The sequence below is a fragment of the Aotus nancymaae genome, unplaced genomic scaffold (genome assembly GCF_030222135.1).
Source record: "Aotus nancymaae isolate 86718 unplaced genomic scaffold, 86718_ANA_hifiasm-v0.15.2.pri h1tg000059l, whole genome shotgun sequence".
In the NCBI taxonomy this organism is placed as follows: domain Eukaryota; kingdom Metazoa; phylum Chordata; class Mammalia; order Primates; family Aotidae; genus Aotus; species Aotus nancymaae.
The window spans coordinates 9,877,917-9,894,578 of NW_026988473.1; the positions used below are offsets into that span (position 1 = coordinate 9,877,917).

General features: G+C 51.1%; 1 protein-coding gene across 1 annotated transcript; it reads right to left on the reverse strand.

The window, feature by feature from the left end:
• Window positions 1-5,091: 5,091 nt before the first annotated feature.
• Window positions 5,092-16,377, reverse strand: MS4A10 (membrane spanning 4-domains A10). The gene is made up of 7 exons (XM_012454278.3): window positions 16,195-16,377; window positions 15,627-15,746; window positions 14,401-14,457; window positions 12,652-12,783; window positions 11,121-11,231; window positions 6,399-6,524; window positions 5,092-5,106 (listed from the first exon to the last, which is right to left on the reverse strand). The coding sequence occupies exons 1-7, from the start codon at window positions 16,375-16,377 to the stop codon at window positions 5,092-5,094; spliced, it is 744 nt and encodes a 247-aa protein (XP_012309701.3).
• Between the last annotated feature and the right edge of the window lie 285 nt (window positions 16,378-16,662).

A 16,662-nucleotide genomic window follows, 5' to 3' on the forward strand; every position in this document is an offset into this window, starting at 1 on the left:
ACTTATGCAAGACTTGTTGCAAAATTCTGCAAGATAACTGGTCTCAAAAGTCCATTACAATTAATATTAGAACATTTTCATCACTGTTTCAGAAAACCCCATATCCACAATCACTGTTTTAACTTATATATGTGGATTATAAAAGAGCCCTTGATACCACTACCATAAACAGAAATTCAGTATCGCTTGCCATAAATGGAAGATACACATAAAAGTAAACCCAGTGCGAACAAAACAGCCTTGTGGAATTCTGGCTGTATACCATTGCCCACTGCACGCTGGGCTTGCCGTCTCGGTAAAAAGAAGAACAAGTGTTAGGTGTTAAAGATATAGCTGTCCCAAACCAAGACTTTCTCCTTAAAGAAATCTAAGAGATTGAAAAAGAAGTAATCCCTAAGAGGTTTCCCCTCAGCGTCTCACAATTTGGGGAGCTGTGGGTGGGAGACCCTGCAAGAGCCAAGGCAAGGGTCTGAAGCCTCAGCCTGTTCCCATATAAATACAGAACTAGAAAAGAATGAGAGATATAGTTACATAGTTCTTCCTACACATAATCATAAATAATCACTTAGCTATTCATATGTAATCACAGATACATATAATAATAAAGTCTCTAATTTTACTAGTAAGTCTCAGGTCATGAAGTATGGGACTGAAGTGGCATTGGGGAAGAGGTGACCCTAAGGCAAGATGCTCTAAGTCATCTGTCACGCCCGCATAAGGGCTGCTGGAGGACGCCTTGGCTGTGTGACAGTGTCAGCGCTGTGAAAGCGCCTGCTGTTTAGCCAGGTAGGGAAGGAAATGTCCAAGATGGCCGAGATGTCTCCTTCCTCAGGGGAGTGAGGAGAAAACTCCACTCTCCCAAGCGGAGTAAGCCTGACGGCTCCTGTGATAAGCCTGACGGCTGTCAGGGAGGTCCACAGACATCCGGGGACTTAATTGTCTCTATGCGGTGCTGTGCTTCAGCGGTCACGTTCCATGTCTACTTTCAAGTTCTGCTTCTGCACCTGGTTCCTCTTTTTCTTAGCAGATAAGAATTAGTAATGGTAACATAAATCTTAGTGACCTTGTTCTTTCTTGACAAGTATGAGAAAAGTGCTGACGCCTTAGGTTTTCTCCTTGCCTCGGCTTCTTCAAAGTCTTGGGCCCCTGTCTCCAAGACACGTGATTTACTTCACCCTATCACTGGCCACCATTACCTCATCCTACCTACCCTCCCCCCTGCTTTGTACTCAATAAAAGTCAGAGCGTCCAGGCCCTCGGGGCCACTGCTGGTCTCCCTGATTTGGTAGCAGTGGACTCCTAGGCCCAAACTCTCTTTTCTCCATCTCTGTGTCTTGTGTCTTTTATTTCCACAGTTTCTCATCTCCACACCTGCAGAGAGGGACTCACGGGACCCTGCAGGGCTGGACCCTACAGGGAGCACCAAGGTGGGGTTTTCATCTCCATAGTCTCTTCTGAGCCTCACTATAACTCTGTGAGGGAGGGATTATCCTTCCCATTTTACAGATGAGAAAACTGAGGCTTGGGGGAGTCAGCTGTTTTACCTGCGTTCTGCAGTAAGTGGTTGAGGAAGTTCTTAGTCCCAGGTGCTCTTTCTACTCCCTGAGAGCTGCTGCCCCCGACTCCTGTCCTAGACAGGGTACACACAGCCTATCCCTCCCCAGGCTTAGGGATACTGTGGCAGAGTTTTCACTAGGGAATGAAAGGATCTGTCTATGGGGACCCAAGGCCCTGAGCCTTCTGGTTTATTTGCCTCAAGGCCATTGAACTGACATCTCTAAGCTAGAGTATCCTGGGGCCAGATGTTGGCCGTGACAGCGTCCTTTTGTCTCATGCTAGAAACCTCGAGTGCTAGAGCTGGCCAGGAACAATCCATCATCGGGTCCAGCGTCCCCTAGACTTTATCCAGACTCATGAAGTCCCTGTACATTGTGAGGGGCTTCATAATTGTGTGACTCCTCCAGAAACATTTCCAATGACTCTGCATTTTGCATGGCCTAGGCGAAAAAAAGACGCTAAGTAAAAAGAAAAAAAATGGAGTTCAAGTCATTGGTTTTAATACAGTACCATAAAGCTAGTGTTTAACACATGTGAAAGTTTTCTATAGTATATGTTCAGGTATTACATCAAGACACGTATCCACATTTTCCTATTTGACAAGTGATGCAATCTAGTTCATTTTCTGCAAAGAAACTTTGTAGGAGAAGGAAGAAATAAGAAATGATGCTAGCAGTGGAGAGACCATGGCATTTCCTCGGGTCCAGCCTCTAATCGAAGGATGAGCTGGCCCCTAGTACCCTGGGGGGGAGGGGGCGCGGGGTGCAGGGTGAGGGCCACAGTACCACCTCCGGAGTCTTCTCCCCGATTATGCTTACCCTGCATCGAACCAAGCTTTGAGGCTCTTTTAGGTGTGACTGGCAGGCTACAGGAAAGAGGGAGGGTGGAGGAGCAGGGGAAAGACACCATGAAGAAACCATCAACGTTCTGCAAGACAACTGGTCTCAAAAGTCTATGTCACGAGAAAGGTGAGAGGGCTTTTCTAGATTAAAAGATAATAAAGTGATGGAACAATTAAATCTAATGTGGGAAACATGGCTAGATCCAGGTTAGAAAAATCGTGACAAAGACATTTTTGGTCCAGTGGGGGGAAATTTGAATATGGACAGGGTATTAGTTAGGATTATAGAATTATTCTTAATTTTCCTAGTGTGATAATAGTATTATGATTACATAGGAGCAATGTACTTATTCTTAGGACATAGTGCAGGTAGAAGAATTTAGAGAGGGAAGGTCATGATGTCTGCAACTTTCAGACGGTTCAACAAAAAAGTGTATATACAAATGTATATGTGTATCTATGCATACCATATACATGCTATATATACACATACGTACATATGTGAAGAGACAGATATATGTGGAGAAAGAGGGAAAGCAAATATGCAAAATGTCGACACTCTAATCTCAGTGGAGCTATAAGGGTGTCAATTGCACTATTAACTTTTCTGTATGTTTGAAGGTTTTCATAATGAGTAAAAATGGTATTAGACTTAGTTTAGGGCTGAATCCATTTCAAAATCAGCTGTGTGTGGTGGCTCACACTTGTAATTTCAGCACTTTGGGAGGCCGAGGCAAGAGGATTGCTTGAGACCAGGAGTTTGAGGGACCAGCCTGGGCAATGTGTCGAGAGCTCTGCTAAAAGTAAAAAAAATTAGCTGGCTGTGGTGATGCAGACCTGTAGTCCCAGCTACTCAGGAGGCTGAGACGGGAGGATTGCTTGGGCCCAGGAGTTCAAGCTCGCAGTGGCATATGACCGTGCCACTGCACTCCAGCCTGGGTGACAGAGCAAAACCCTGTCTCAAAAAATTGAAAAAAAAAAAATCAAAATACAGACTGAAATTTAACCACAGCACTAACTATAGCCAAAGATTGCTCTCTGTTTCTAGCCTGGTGTTAGAAATTCTTCATACCGTGTAGAAGACACCAGTCACTCTAGAGGTCTCGGTATTGATAAGCCTCAGGGACTGGGCTGTGGCTATGCTCCCCTGGGACCTACTAACTCTGCCTCAGCTTCCACCAGCCAGGCTTCCACCACGCGCCTGCGGAGGCAGTGCCCTTTCAAAGGGAGTATTGGCAAGTCTTCCATTTACTGACTTTTAAAAAAATGTAAATCTAGGCCAGGCACGGCGGGTCACGCCTGTAATCCCAGCTACTCGGGATAGGTAGGCAGGCCAAGGTGGGCAGATCACGAGGTCAGGAGTTCAAAACCAGCCTGACCAACATGGTGAAACCCCGTCTCTACTAAACATACAAAAATTAGCTGGGCGTGGTGGCAGGTGCCTGTAATCCCAGCTAATCGGGAGGCTGAGGCAGGAGAATTGCTTGAACCTGGGAGGCAGAAGTTGCAGTGAGCCGAGATCGCGCCACTCTACTCCAGCCTGGGTGACAGAGAGACTCTGACTCAAAAAAAAGTCGAACCAGAAGCCATTTCTTCCTTTATTGATGCAAACCACCAGTCTAGCACAATTGCCTGTTTTACAAATGGAGAAACTGGGACCTAGTGAGGGGAAGGGAGTGAGTAAAAGCCGCACGATAAGTGACTGGCAGAGCTAGCATTGGCACCCAGGTCTTCAGACATCCAAGCTAAGGTTTTCTCCGTCACTCCCTTTCATCTTTTGAAAGATTGGCTTTGTCCTAAACATTTGCATGGCTCTCTCTGCCACTCTCTCAGAACCTAATGACTCACACTTTACAATCTATTTTAAAGCCAGCTGGAATCTATAGAAGATTAGAAGCAGCAAGTGAAGAGAAGAGGTGCTATGGCCGAGCTAGCGACCACAGCCAGAAAGGCCTCGAAGGAGCTGGAAAAGCAGGAGAATTCAAAGAACCTCAAACCCCGGGGACATTCTGTGCAAGGGCAAATGATACTGGCAGCGTCCCTCCACACAGGGATTTTATAAGACAGTGGAGCTCAGACTGCTATCTCAGACAGCTTAAAAACCTGGGCTGGGAGCGGTGGCTCATGCCTGTAATCCCAGCACTTTGGGAGGCCGAGGCGGGTGGATCACCTGAGGTCAGGAGTTTGAGACCAGCCTGACCAATATGGTGAAACCCCGTCTCTACTAAAAATATAAAAATTACCCAGGTGTGGTGGCGTGTGCCTGTAGTCCCAGCTAGTCGGGAGGCTGAGACAGGAGAATTGCTTGAACCTGAGATTCAAGCAGAGATTGCAGTGAGCCCAGATCGCGCCATTGCACTCCAGCCGGGACAATAGAGCAAGCCCCTGTCTCAAAGAAACAAAATCAAACAACCTGGGCTACCACCTGTGTCGAGCGCTCAACTGTGTAAGAAATGACTTATCCAAGAGGACGGGGTTCCCAGGAGCTGTGAGGGCTGACTTTGCTGTGTAGACCATCAAGCTAGCCTTTTGTGTGTTCAAATCTCATCTTCCCAGTGAAAGTGCAACTTCGGGAGAGCAGGGCGTGCGCCCCAACCATGTTTGAGCATTGTCAGGCGGTGGCTCTTCAATTTGCAGTGTGGATCCAGGTCCTAGCTCCGTCATTGAATATCCATGTGCCTTGGGCAACTTGATTAACTTCTCTGAGCCTGCATGAAATGGAGATAGTAACAGCAGCTAGTCACAGATTGATTGATGGGAGGATTAAATGACACTGAGATTAAATGACATTTACTTGGGTCAGAGTCAGTGGCCCAGTAAAGATTCAAAGAGTGAGCTCTGCGAATACCTAGGGGAAGACAGTCCAGGTGGAGGGAGGGCAAGGTGATGACTCAGAGGCAGGGCTATCCCTGGGGCGTCTGTGGAACCTCAAGGTGGCCCACGGTGGCTGGGGAAGAGCTAGCAGGAGGAAGGGAAGCAGCGAGTGAGGCCGCGGGTTGGAGGGTGGAGTCACATTTGATTGCACGTGTTTGTTATTTTTGGGGTTTGCTTCTATTTACGGAAAGATACTGATTTCCCATTTCTTGCTGCTACAAAGCGCCCCTTTAAAATAATATAGAAAAAGGAATCAGTGTGGAAGCAGAATACACTGCAGTCCACAAACAAGCAAAACTCGTGAAGACTATCCTCAGATGACTGAAATTTGCAAAATGAGGAAGGCAGGTCCCTCTCTCTTACATTATTTACTTAGCACAAGTAGGTTTGGAATTTCAACGCTGAAGTTTCACTGGCAACCTCGATGTCACAACTAGAACCTTGAATTCTACTCCTGATCTCAGAGCTTTCCAGCTGGGAGACTCCTGGATCATGTCATCCTCCCACTCCCGCTTTACAGATGGAGAAACTGAGGCCCAGGGAGGCAAACAGATTCATTCAGAGGGTCTGGTTCAGAGGGAAGAACTGTACACAGTTTCTATGGGACTCAACTCCCCAGCTGCCCCTGCGCCAAATCCAAGGATTCAGACACACAGGCTCCCCCAGAGACCTTTTAGTAGGCCGAGGCAAGGGAAGCCTCTGGCTGTGTCGCTCTGGAGACTTTCCTTCTGCGCTCCCCTTTATATCCTCCTGTGCACCCACCATGGATCAGAGAAGGCAGGCAAGGGAGGGCAGAAGGCATGGGGCCACCTGGGGGCTGCTGGTCCAGGAGTTTGCTCCGGAGGATGGTGGGTCCTGGTTGCACCCAGGTTCAGCCAAGGCAGCTCCGGTCAACCAGGTCAGGTGTTGAGATGTTCCCAGGGGGCCCTGGGAGTTCCTCTAGTGCCTGAGGGGCCAGGACCATCGTTGCCTCAGCTACCACTCCCAGGCCAGGCAGTTCTGGGTGCAGCACTGTCAGCCCCTTTCCGGTCACAGCTCCCTCGGGAACTGGTTCCTATCCATGCCAGGGAAAAGGGGCCACGGTGGGTTCTGAAGGTCTGGGGAGCCCGGGGCCAAACCTCTTTACCTCTGATGTTGCTTGTGTTGGGCGGGCGTGACCTTGAACCACACTCTCGTAGGATGGTGGGGGCTCCACTGGCAGGCCTTTGAGATGCAGTGGTGGGTTGGGAACAAGGCATGCGTCATCATCGTTCTGCAAAAGAAAACCCACCGCCCCTGCTGCTCACATCTGTGGAGCGACTGGCTGTTTCCGAAGCACTTCCCTACTAGTTCACTTCTGAAGACTCAAGTTCTCCGTGACTATGGGGAAACTGAGGTGAGGCTTGAGAGATGAAGCGATTTCCATAGACCCGCGTGTGACTGCCTCCACCCTCCCTGTTCTTGGAAAGAGAGTAGGGGGAGGCCCACATGGGACTCAGTGAACGGGGTCCTGGTTCCCATCCTGCTACCAGTGTCCTGGTGACCAGGGGCAAGACACTCACCCTGTTGGGTTTCCTGGGTTGGGGGTGGGGGTTTGGGCCAGGTAATGCCCCAAGACCCTTCTAGCCAGGATTGGCACTGTTGGCATTAGACCTGCCCCTTCAAGACACTCTAGGGGCAGGTCTAATGCCAACAGTGTCCCCCAGTGATTGCTACCACAGCCCCATTCCTGATTATGATGAGGGTGGCACCAACTCAGTGCTGCAGAGCCCGTCCCTGGCATCGTCCTTTCTGAGGGAGGGCACAGGGCCCACTGGGAGACCTAGCACAGCCGCTTACTGGCCGTGAGACCCTGGGAAGTCACTTAACTCTTCTAGGCCTCGTTTTTTCCTCTTTAAACGGAAAAGCAGAAGCTGCCTCCCAGAATGGCTGTGAGATTCAAAGAGGTCTCAGCTAGTGCACTAGGCAGAAGCCTGGCCCCCAAAAGACTTCCATGCGCTAATCTCTGGTCACATGGCAGAGAGGAATAAAGGTTGAAGATGGAATTAAGATTTCCAATCAGCCTTGAGATGGGGAGATTCTCCTAGATTATCTGTCTGGCCCAGTATGATGACAAGGGTCTTTAAAGGTAGAAGAGGGAGACTGGGTTATTGGAAGATGTTGTGATGCTGGCTTTGAAGGTGGAAGAAGGGACCACAAGCCAAGGAATGCAGGCAGCCTCTAGAAGCTGGGAAAGGCAAGGAAAGAGATGCTTTTCAATGCCCCCTGAAGGGATGCCGTCCTGGCGACACAGCTTGATTTGAGCCCTTGAGACTCACTTCAAACTGCTGACCTCCAGAACTATAGAATGATACAGGTGTCATTTTAAGCCACCAAATTTGCGATAATTTATTACAATAGCAATAGAAAATGAATTCAGCCACCTGCAGCACTAGCACAGTGCCTGGAACACAGCAAAGGTCAATAAATAGTGTGGGCGACCCCCATCTAGGCACCAAGGAAGGAGAGCTAAGCAGAATCCTGGCACAATTAAGATCTGAAGAATATCTCAGTTTATAGTGTTACAACTCAGTTATTTCCTTCTATGTAATCCTCTCTCTATAATCATATATTAGTTCTTAGAACGAGTGCCTAAAGAATATCTCACCACTCAGTTATTTCCATATATATATATGTAACTATATCTTTGTTCATAATTGGAGGAATGCCTAGAGTAGACATGGAACAGAGCATAAATTAAGGAAAAGCAGCTTATAGTCGGAGGAATGTCTGGAGCAGACACAGTGCAGAGCATGATTTAAGTGAAAAACAGTTATACCAGGACAAGAATCCATAGACCAGGCAGCAGTGTTCAGTATCGTAAAGATACCCGCTGTATGGCAGGCTTGGGGCGAGAGCCACTCCTCCTGATAAAGGAGTTGTAGGACCTTGCTCCAGTTCTTATGGAGGGCTGCCCTCAGACCAGCAATCCCTCGAGCATCCGCGGGCTCAAAACCCCTCCGGATAATCGCACCTTGGTGACTGTGAACTTTATCAGCTCTACTTACTGAGCTGCTTGAAAAGCATCTTCCTATAGAACTCATTGGAAGCTGCCAGCAGGTGGCGTAGACCCTGACAGCTCTGTCACTGATGTGTGACTTAAAGCATCCTCCTATAAATCTTCTTAGTAGCTTGCCCATAGATAGAGATATTGCACACTGCACCCTCTTCACTGCGCACGGACCACCTCCATGCCTCGGTGACCTAATGAGGGTGGACCCCTTACTGCACACGGCCCTTGCCTCGATGACCTAATGGGAATAGACTCCTTGCTGCGCACTGTCCACATCCCAGCCTAGGTGACCTAATAGGGGTGGACCCCTTGTTTTATTGCTCACGACCCTATCACTATCCTTAAAGAGGACTTCACTCACTGCCCTGCCCTCAACCTATAAACAATAAATACCGATGCATCTGGACATTCAGGGCCTCGCCTGACTCCGCTTATAGGTGGCGTGGCCCCCCGAGCCCAGCTGCATTTTCCTTGTACTTCTGTGTCCTGTCTCTTTATTTCTCGGATCCTGCACCTCAGCACAGCACAAGGGACACCCCACGACCCTGTGGGGCACTCAGCCCTACAAAATAGGAACAATGATTGCTCATACCTGAAGCTAGGTATGGGGCCTCAGTTTCCCCCATCCTTAAAAGTGGGGTTGGCCTCAGTGACTCAAGGACCCCATCTGGTTCTCTGATGTCTTAATGAGAAGACTTCCTACCAGGCAGCCAGGCGTGAACTAAGACAACTTGTCTGCTTGATGTTAAATGAAACTCAGAGGCTATCATATGCATCAAGTGAACACTCGGTGTGTGATGAGGTCACTAACATGAAAATCGGTGCCAAACTTGCAGAATTATGGGGGATTTGGCACTTTTTCTTTTTGAGACAGAGTTTGGCTCTTGTTGCCCAGGCTGGAGTATAATGGTGCAACCTCAGCTCACCCAGCCTCTGCCCCCAGGTTCCAGAGATTCTCCTGCCTCAGACTCCCAAGTAGCTGGGATTACAGGCATGCGCCACCACACCCAGCTAATTTTGTATTTTTAGTAGAAACAGGGTTTCTCTATGTCAGTCAAGCTGGTCTTGAACTCTGGACCTCAGGCAATCCGCCTGCCTCTGACTCTCAAAGTGCTGGGATTAGAGGCGTGAGCCACCGTGCCCAGCTGACACATATTTTTTTTTTACAGTGTTCTAAAGTTGAAATTGTAATATGAATTTTTTTTTTCTTTAAAGAAATGAGCCTTGGAAATCACTTCTGGTCAGGTTCTTTATTTTTTATTCATTAATTTTTTAAATAAAACGTCCTTATCCTGAACTGCTCAGGATCTTTGTGGTAGGGAGAGACTTGCCTTCTATTTTAAAATATATCTAGCCCAGTCTGCTGTTCTGCCATCCCCACGGGTAGACAAGGGCGAGGCTGTGGGTTAGATGTAGCTCAGGCTGAGTTCTGGATCTTCTTACTGGCTACTTTGCCTTAGGAAGTGATGTGTCCTCTCTGAACCTCAGCTTTCTAGTCTGTACTATGGGAATTTAAGTACCTCAGTGGGTTTTTGAGGGCTAGGCCCGGTGGCTCATGCCTGTAATCCCAGCATTTTGGGAGGCCAAGGCCGGCAGATCACTTGAGGTCAAGAGTTTGAGATCAGCCTGACCAACAGGGCAAAACCTCATCTCTACTTAAAAAAATACAAAAATTAGCCAGGCGTGGTGGCACATGCCTGTAGTCCCAGTTACTTGGGAGGCTGAGGTGGGAAAATTTCTTGAACCCAGGAGGTGGAGATTGCAGTGAGCAGAGATCATGCCACTGTACTCTAGCCTGGGTGACAGAGTGAGACTCAGTCTTAAAAAAAGTGTTGTTGAGAAGATAAAGTTAAATACAGTTATATCTATATATCTGTGTATCTATATCCATCCATCCATCCATCCGTCCACCCATCCATCCATCCACCCATTCTGTCCATCCACACACCCATCCATCCACCCATCCATCCACCCATCCATCCACCCATTCCATCCATCCACCCACCCATCCATCCACCCATCCACCCACCCATTTCATCCATCCACCCACCCATCCATCCACCCATTCCATCCACCCATTCCACCCATCCATCCACCCATCCATCCACCCACCCATCCATCCACCCACCCATCCATCCACCCATTCCACCCATCCATCCACCTATCCATCCACCCATTCCATCTATCCACCCACTCATCCATCCATCCACCCATTCCATCCATCCACCCACCCATCCATCCATCCACCCATTCCATCCATCCACCCACCCATCCATCCAGCCATTGATGGATTCATTGATACAGTACTCAATAGAGTCCCTGGAAAGCCTGAAGTGCCCAATCTTTGATGACTCCGTCTCTCACTTGTTTCTACCACAGCCAAACTCCACACACACTGTAGCTTCCCCAGGCCTTCTCTATCCTGTCTTCAAGCCAGTGCTCGTACTGTTGCTCTGCTGAAAGTCCCCCTTCCATCTGTGCCTGCAGGGCCGAATCCTGCCCAGTTACCACGGGCCTCCCTGATGCAATTTCCCCGGGGCCTTCAGAGCTAGCAGCACAGTCGCCTGTTGTTCTGGGCACCCATGGAGTTTCCCCTCTGGCAGCCTCACCCTTTTCTCCTTGGATTGGCCTCCTCTCTTGCCCCCATGCCTTGGCCCCCCTCCTGGAGTGTGGGCTGCCACTTAGTGAATCCTCAGCAACGTGAGGAGTGAAGGAAACATGCTCCTCTTGTAACCCCCACATGTCTTTCCTTTCTGGGCCCTCTGCTGCCTCGTGCCCCCATTTTTTGAGGGCTTGTCTTCCCAGGAAGGGCCTTACCTTTGCAGATGGGTGGTCTCCTCTCCAGGCTGTGACAGCTGTGGGCACTGGCAGGAAAAGCTCTAGGACAGTGAAGCAGAGCAATGCCAGCTCTAGCCTCTGGATGTGGACCTGAGAGGGGAGAGGGAGGAAAAGCAGGGCGAGGCCGCGCTGGGTGTCTGCACCCGGTATGTGGGCCTAGCCAGCTAGGGATCAGATCCACATCGGAGGGCAGTGGGGGCTTCTGCTCCCAGGTGTGCGTGGGGAGGGCAGGGTGGATCTCTGTGGGATGGGAACTGGGTCTGTCTTGGTCACTGCTCTACACTCATCGCCTGACACATATCCATGTTTGGTGAGTGTTGGCCCAACGTTGGAGGGCTGGAGAATCTCACGGGTCCCTGGGAAGACTGAAGGTAGCCTTAGGGTCATCTGATCCAAGCCTACTTGACAGATGGGGATACGTAGTCCCAGAGTGAGGGAGTATATTTTACAGTAGCTGGGGGGAAGCTATGAGACGGTGGCTGTGCAGCTGGGAGACATCTCATAGTATCACATGCATTTGGTGGGGAAGCATATGTATGTGTGAGCACATGTGTGTGTCTGTGCATGCTCGCACATGCATGTGGTGTGCTTGTGTATGCGTGTGTGTGTATGTGCTGGGAGGAGACAAGGAATATCAAACCACTATGGTTAGAACCCTTGTGGGCGCGGTGGCTCACGCCTGTAATCCTAGCACTTTGGAAGGCCGAGGTGGGCAGATCACAAGGTCAGGAGTTCGAGACCAGCCTGGCCAACATGGTGAAACCCTGTCTCTACTAAAAATACAAAAATTAGCAGGGTGTGATGGCAGGTGCCTGTAATCCCAGCTACTTGGGGGGCTTAGGCAGGAGAATTGTTTGAACCTGGGAGGTGGAGGTTACAGTGAGCCCCAATTGTGCCACTACACTCCAGCCTGGGTGACAAGAATGAGACTCTATCTCAAAGATAAAAAAAAGAATTCTTGGAGCCTGGCCCAGAGGCACCTAGCCTGGAGTGTCTGGTCCACCTTCTGCTTCAGAGGCAGTGGTGGTGTGGTGGAAAGAGCACCAGGCTTGGAGTCAAGGACCCACTGATGTAGCCTGTCTGAACCTCAGTGTTCACTCCCAGAAGATGAGGGTAACAAGGTGGACTTGGCCAGCTTTGCGAGGCTCCCGGATCACAGGGGCCTCCAGGGACTCATGTTTCGAGCCCTGGCTGGGAAATCTGCAGTTCCAGGCTGTGGTCCTGGATTTGCAGCCACGTTGCTGCTTGACCTCAGGCAGGCTCCTCCCCGTCTCTGGCCCCATTTCCCCATCTGTAAAAGTGGACTTGGACTCCATGATCCTGACCAGTGGGCAGCCTGGCACCCCTCCTTTCCACCACACCTTGGGAGGGACAGGAACAGGTTGGCCAAGGGCTGAGCGGCCACACCTGGGCCCCAGGAGAGGTTTTCCGTGAGCTGGAAACCTCCTGTGGCTAAGCCTGAGGCAGCAGCTTCATTGAAGTCAGATGTCCCTCTGGGCCTGGCACTCACCGTGGAGTTAGGGTACATTCTCCATATGGGGGACTCAAATGGGCTTTCCAGAAAGAGATCCTTGGCGATGACGAAGAGGCCGGACAGCACGCAAAGGAGGCTGACTAGGTTTGTCATCAGGCACAACCCCTTCTACAGGTGAAAAATAAAGGTAACGGCCAGCTAAAGGTGGAGATCTGGGGCTGGGTCCTTCCCCCATGCTTGCGGGAGCTTCCTCTGTAGCCTCAGGAGAGACTGCCTGTCACTGGACCCAAGGCCCCCGCCCTCACACAGGAGCTGAGCCACTGACCGCTGAGGAGGGCCCAGCTGGCCCTCACATTCTATGGTACAGATTAGGAGAACCCAAGAGCTGCCTTCAGATCCAAGAGCTTTGCAATAAAGACGCCCCACTGCCATCTCCCCCTCAAAGCCAGCCCTGACCATCCCACATCAGATATGCCAAGTGTCAGGGACTTGACACCCAAATGACCCCTCATCCAGCCCCTTCCGCACCAGAAAGGGCAGGAGGAGCTCTGAAAGTGCCCTATTCCCACATATTCCAGTGCCAGCCCCATTTTCTCCGCCCACCCGCCATGGTCCCTGAAATGTCTGTGTTCATCGTCCTCTCTGGCTAAGCATCATTGCAAGAGCCCCTTGCCAAGTGCAAACCCACGTAGTGAGGAAACGGCACATGTGGAATCTGCAGCCATTTACACTAGAGTGGGTTTCTTTGCAGTGAGAGTGTCCCTATGTTCAGGTATACAAAGCAGGAGGCCGATGGTTCTAAAAGGGGCTCAGCCCAGGAGGGTGAGGTCTGGGGAATGGGCAGATCTTTGCCAAGTGTCTCCTGCCTCTGCTGGGTAAACTGCACAACCATCCTTCTATTCTCTCTGCCCTCCGAGAATGCAGGGAGCAGCCACAGCCTGGCCAGGCCGAGGGACACAGATATGGAAGGACCTGGCTTGGGCTTCGGGGGCAGAAGGAAGGGAGGTGGGAAGGCCTGGGTGTGGGGTGTGATTTGCAAGGATGCTCCTTCCATCATCCATCTGCCTCCACCCATCCAGCCTTGTGTTAGGTGTCTACTCTGTGCCTACTTGGGCCTACTTGCACCTCCTTGGGCTACCAAGATGCTCAGACACATTCTACCCACACAGAACTTAGCGTATGCTGCAGACAGGTAAGTCCACAGAGTTGTGGGAGCACAGGAAGCAGCCATGGAGGTCAGGGAAGACCTCTGGGAGGAAAAGACATACAGGTTGTCTTGAGTGGTCAGGAGTGAGTCAGAGATGAGAGGCTCGTGTGCAGGGGAGAGGGCAAGGTGTTCGGGCAGCGGCCAGCATGGGCAGGACAGGGAGGACCACCGTTCCATCTGCCTGGTGCTTAGAGGGGAGAAGTAGATGCAAACCCAGCTGGAGGCTGGGGCTTTCAGGCTGTGTAGTGATCCAGATGAAAACTCAGTAGATTTGAGAGGAAGCCAAGTTGTGTTCTAGATGAATGGGTCAAGTGTCCTGGGAGCCATTTCCTTCTCTGCCTCACTGCACTGGAAAAAGAGATGCTTCAGATGGGGCTTCCTTTCCTCCCACAGCCAAATCTGCCAGCCTGTCTGCATCTGGACCCTTCTGCTTGGACATCCTCTGCTGTCCTGAGGCATGAGCCTGCTCCTAGTAAGTCCTGGAGAAGTGTCCTTAGGATCACCTCTACACATAGATGCTTTTAACAAAGTTACCCCATACTCGGATGGAAGAGAATGACCTCAGTGCACCCACTCACCAGGCAAGCTTTAGAAAAGGTGTCCATTGTTATCGCCAAGATCCCTGAAATGAGAAACTGCAGGCCAGATTTGAAAGTCAAAGGAGAGAAGCTGAGGTTCCTCGAAACCCACAAATTCCCACCCCACCCCTATTCTCCAAGAATACCAACCCTTGGCGGCCAATGGGGCAGAGAATGCTATTCCTCCAGCAAAGTGGGCTCCTCTTGCCTGCCATGTGGCCCATCCCAGGCGCCGCCCCACCTCACATCTCCCCACGTGCACAAACCTCCATACTTCCTCCCATCTCTACCCTTGGACCAAGCTGTGCCCTGCACTTAGAACTCCCTCCTAGCCCCTCCTGCTTCCCTCATTTTACAAACCCAGGCCATCCCTCTGGTATCAGTGGCACTATTCCCTCTACCCCGACCCTTTCTCTTTTCCTGAGCCCTGCAGTTGGGAGGACATGAGCTCTTTTGCCCAAGGTCTCTGGGAATACCTCTGCAATCGTTCTTTTCAATGTTCACTGAGCACTTACTATGGGCCAGTCCCCGGAAGCACAGGGTGGATAAACACTGCATGGTGGAGAGTTCTATCACTGTGCAATGAAAGCCCGGCCCCATGGAGGGTGGGCACAGAGGACTGATGTGAAAAAGGGGATTGGGATACTTGCCCGGGACAGTGCCGTGGAGCTTGGATTTAGTGCATAGGCAGGACTCTACCAGGGAGTCAGGAATGGGGTGGTCTCCCTGGAGGCCAGAAGGAATGTAGAGCTTCTGGGAATGGTGCACATACTGGTCCAGTGTCATCTCCCATCCTGGCTGATGGCCTTGGGAGGACGGGAACCATGCCTTATGTCCTGGGTGTTTTCATAGCCCAACCCTAACAGGGCAACTGCTGCTGGATCCAGAGGCAGCCTGGCTGCTCCGAAGGCCAGGGAAGAAGGAAGCTGTCCCTGGGTCATGCTCAACCCCGTCTTTGCCAAATGCACACATGCAAGTATGTGAGAGTAGACAGTCTGCGAGTGCTCTCCTGGGACCCAGAATCGACAGGGGCTCCCTGGAAGGAGCTATTTCCAGGGTGACTACAAGAAGAGAAGGAGAGACGGGAACACCGGAGAAAGGGCCTGGCTTCCACCACACCCTGTTAGCTCTCTCTATCCCAGCCTGCATCCTGGCCCAAACGCCAGGGCCTCCCAGGCCTGCCCTGCAGACTCCCATACCCGGTCTGTGTTTTGCCTTCTACTCACAGAGGCAGCCCCCCAGAATGGATACCAAGACTTCAGCACCACCAGGTGAAGGCTCTTGACTGTAGAGGCCAGGTAGCTCCCAAAGACCAGGTGCAGCAGAGCGATGGCAATGTGGAAGGCCTGGGTGGGGAACAGAGAGCGGCTGAGGTGAGGGCATTGGTGACTGGCTCTAGAGGAGGCCACAGGTGCCCTGGACCTACTGGCTATGCTGAGTCCCTCCGTCCTCTTAGGGATCCCAGATGGAGAGCAGGATCTCTAGGAAGGACGGCTCCCCAGGATTTCCTGCAGGGAGAGTGAGGCTGCCCCCAGGAGTAGGAGCTGTCTATGCTGGAGCCAGCAGCCCTTTCCTGCCATTCTCCAGGACGGGGCCCTGTCCGAACCTCACAAGGCAGTAGGTATGGGCAGATTCTCTCCAATCCTCAAGGCCTTTTCCAGTTCAGATGAATATTAAGCAAGAAAGCTGGAGCCTTTCTCATTTCGCTTTCTCCACTTAGGGTCCCCAGCATCCTCCCAATATCTCGCTTTCCTCTTCCTCCCATTGCCGGGACCCTGGGAAGTGGATGCTCACCCCCAGCTCCTTGAGAAGGCTGCTCCTCTGCTGAGACTTCTTGTGCTGGTGTGGAGCCAGGAGCCTGGGCTGGGTCATGTTCTGGGATAGATTTGTCTGCCAGGGCTGGGCTGAGCTGAGGACTTGCCAGGACGGGAGCCCCCCAGCACTGGAGCTGGGGGTAACTGTGGCTTCTGCCTTCATCGACGCTGGTTGGGGGCCCTGGTTGCTGGATGGGGAGAAAGGCCATCAGAACCTGTCTCATTTCAGTTTGTGCCTGGGTGAGCCTCTGCCAATCACCTCTGTTCACAGGACTGGATCTTTCCAGAACCATGGTTGCCCTGTCCAGCAGCCCCTGGCCTTGATTTGACCTGGAATAATCTGGACCCTGGGAATGGGGAGTAATTGCTGTCATAGCCTTTCTGGGATTACAAAGACACAGCTCCTTTTGGGGCAGAAAAATGAGGACCAGACACAGTTCACAACCAG

Bases quoted from the DNA above. Each gene is read 5' to 3' on its own strand.
- MS4A10 (XM_012454278.3), bottom strand. From the start codon at position 16,377: ATGAAGGCAGAAGCCACAGTTACCCCCAGCTCCAGTGCTGGGGGGCTC. The intron at 14,458-15,626 runs GTGAGTAGAAGG...TCTGGCCTGCAG, and splicing joins CATTCTGGGGGGCTGCCTCT to TTTCTCATTTCAGGGATCTT. The intron at 11,232-12,651 runs GTGAGTGCCAGG...CTCCCCTCTCAG, and splicing joins GAATGTACCCTAACTCCACG to GTCCACATCCAGAGGCTAGA.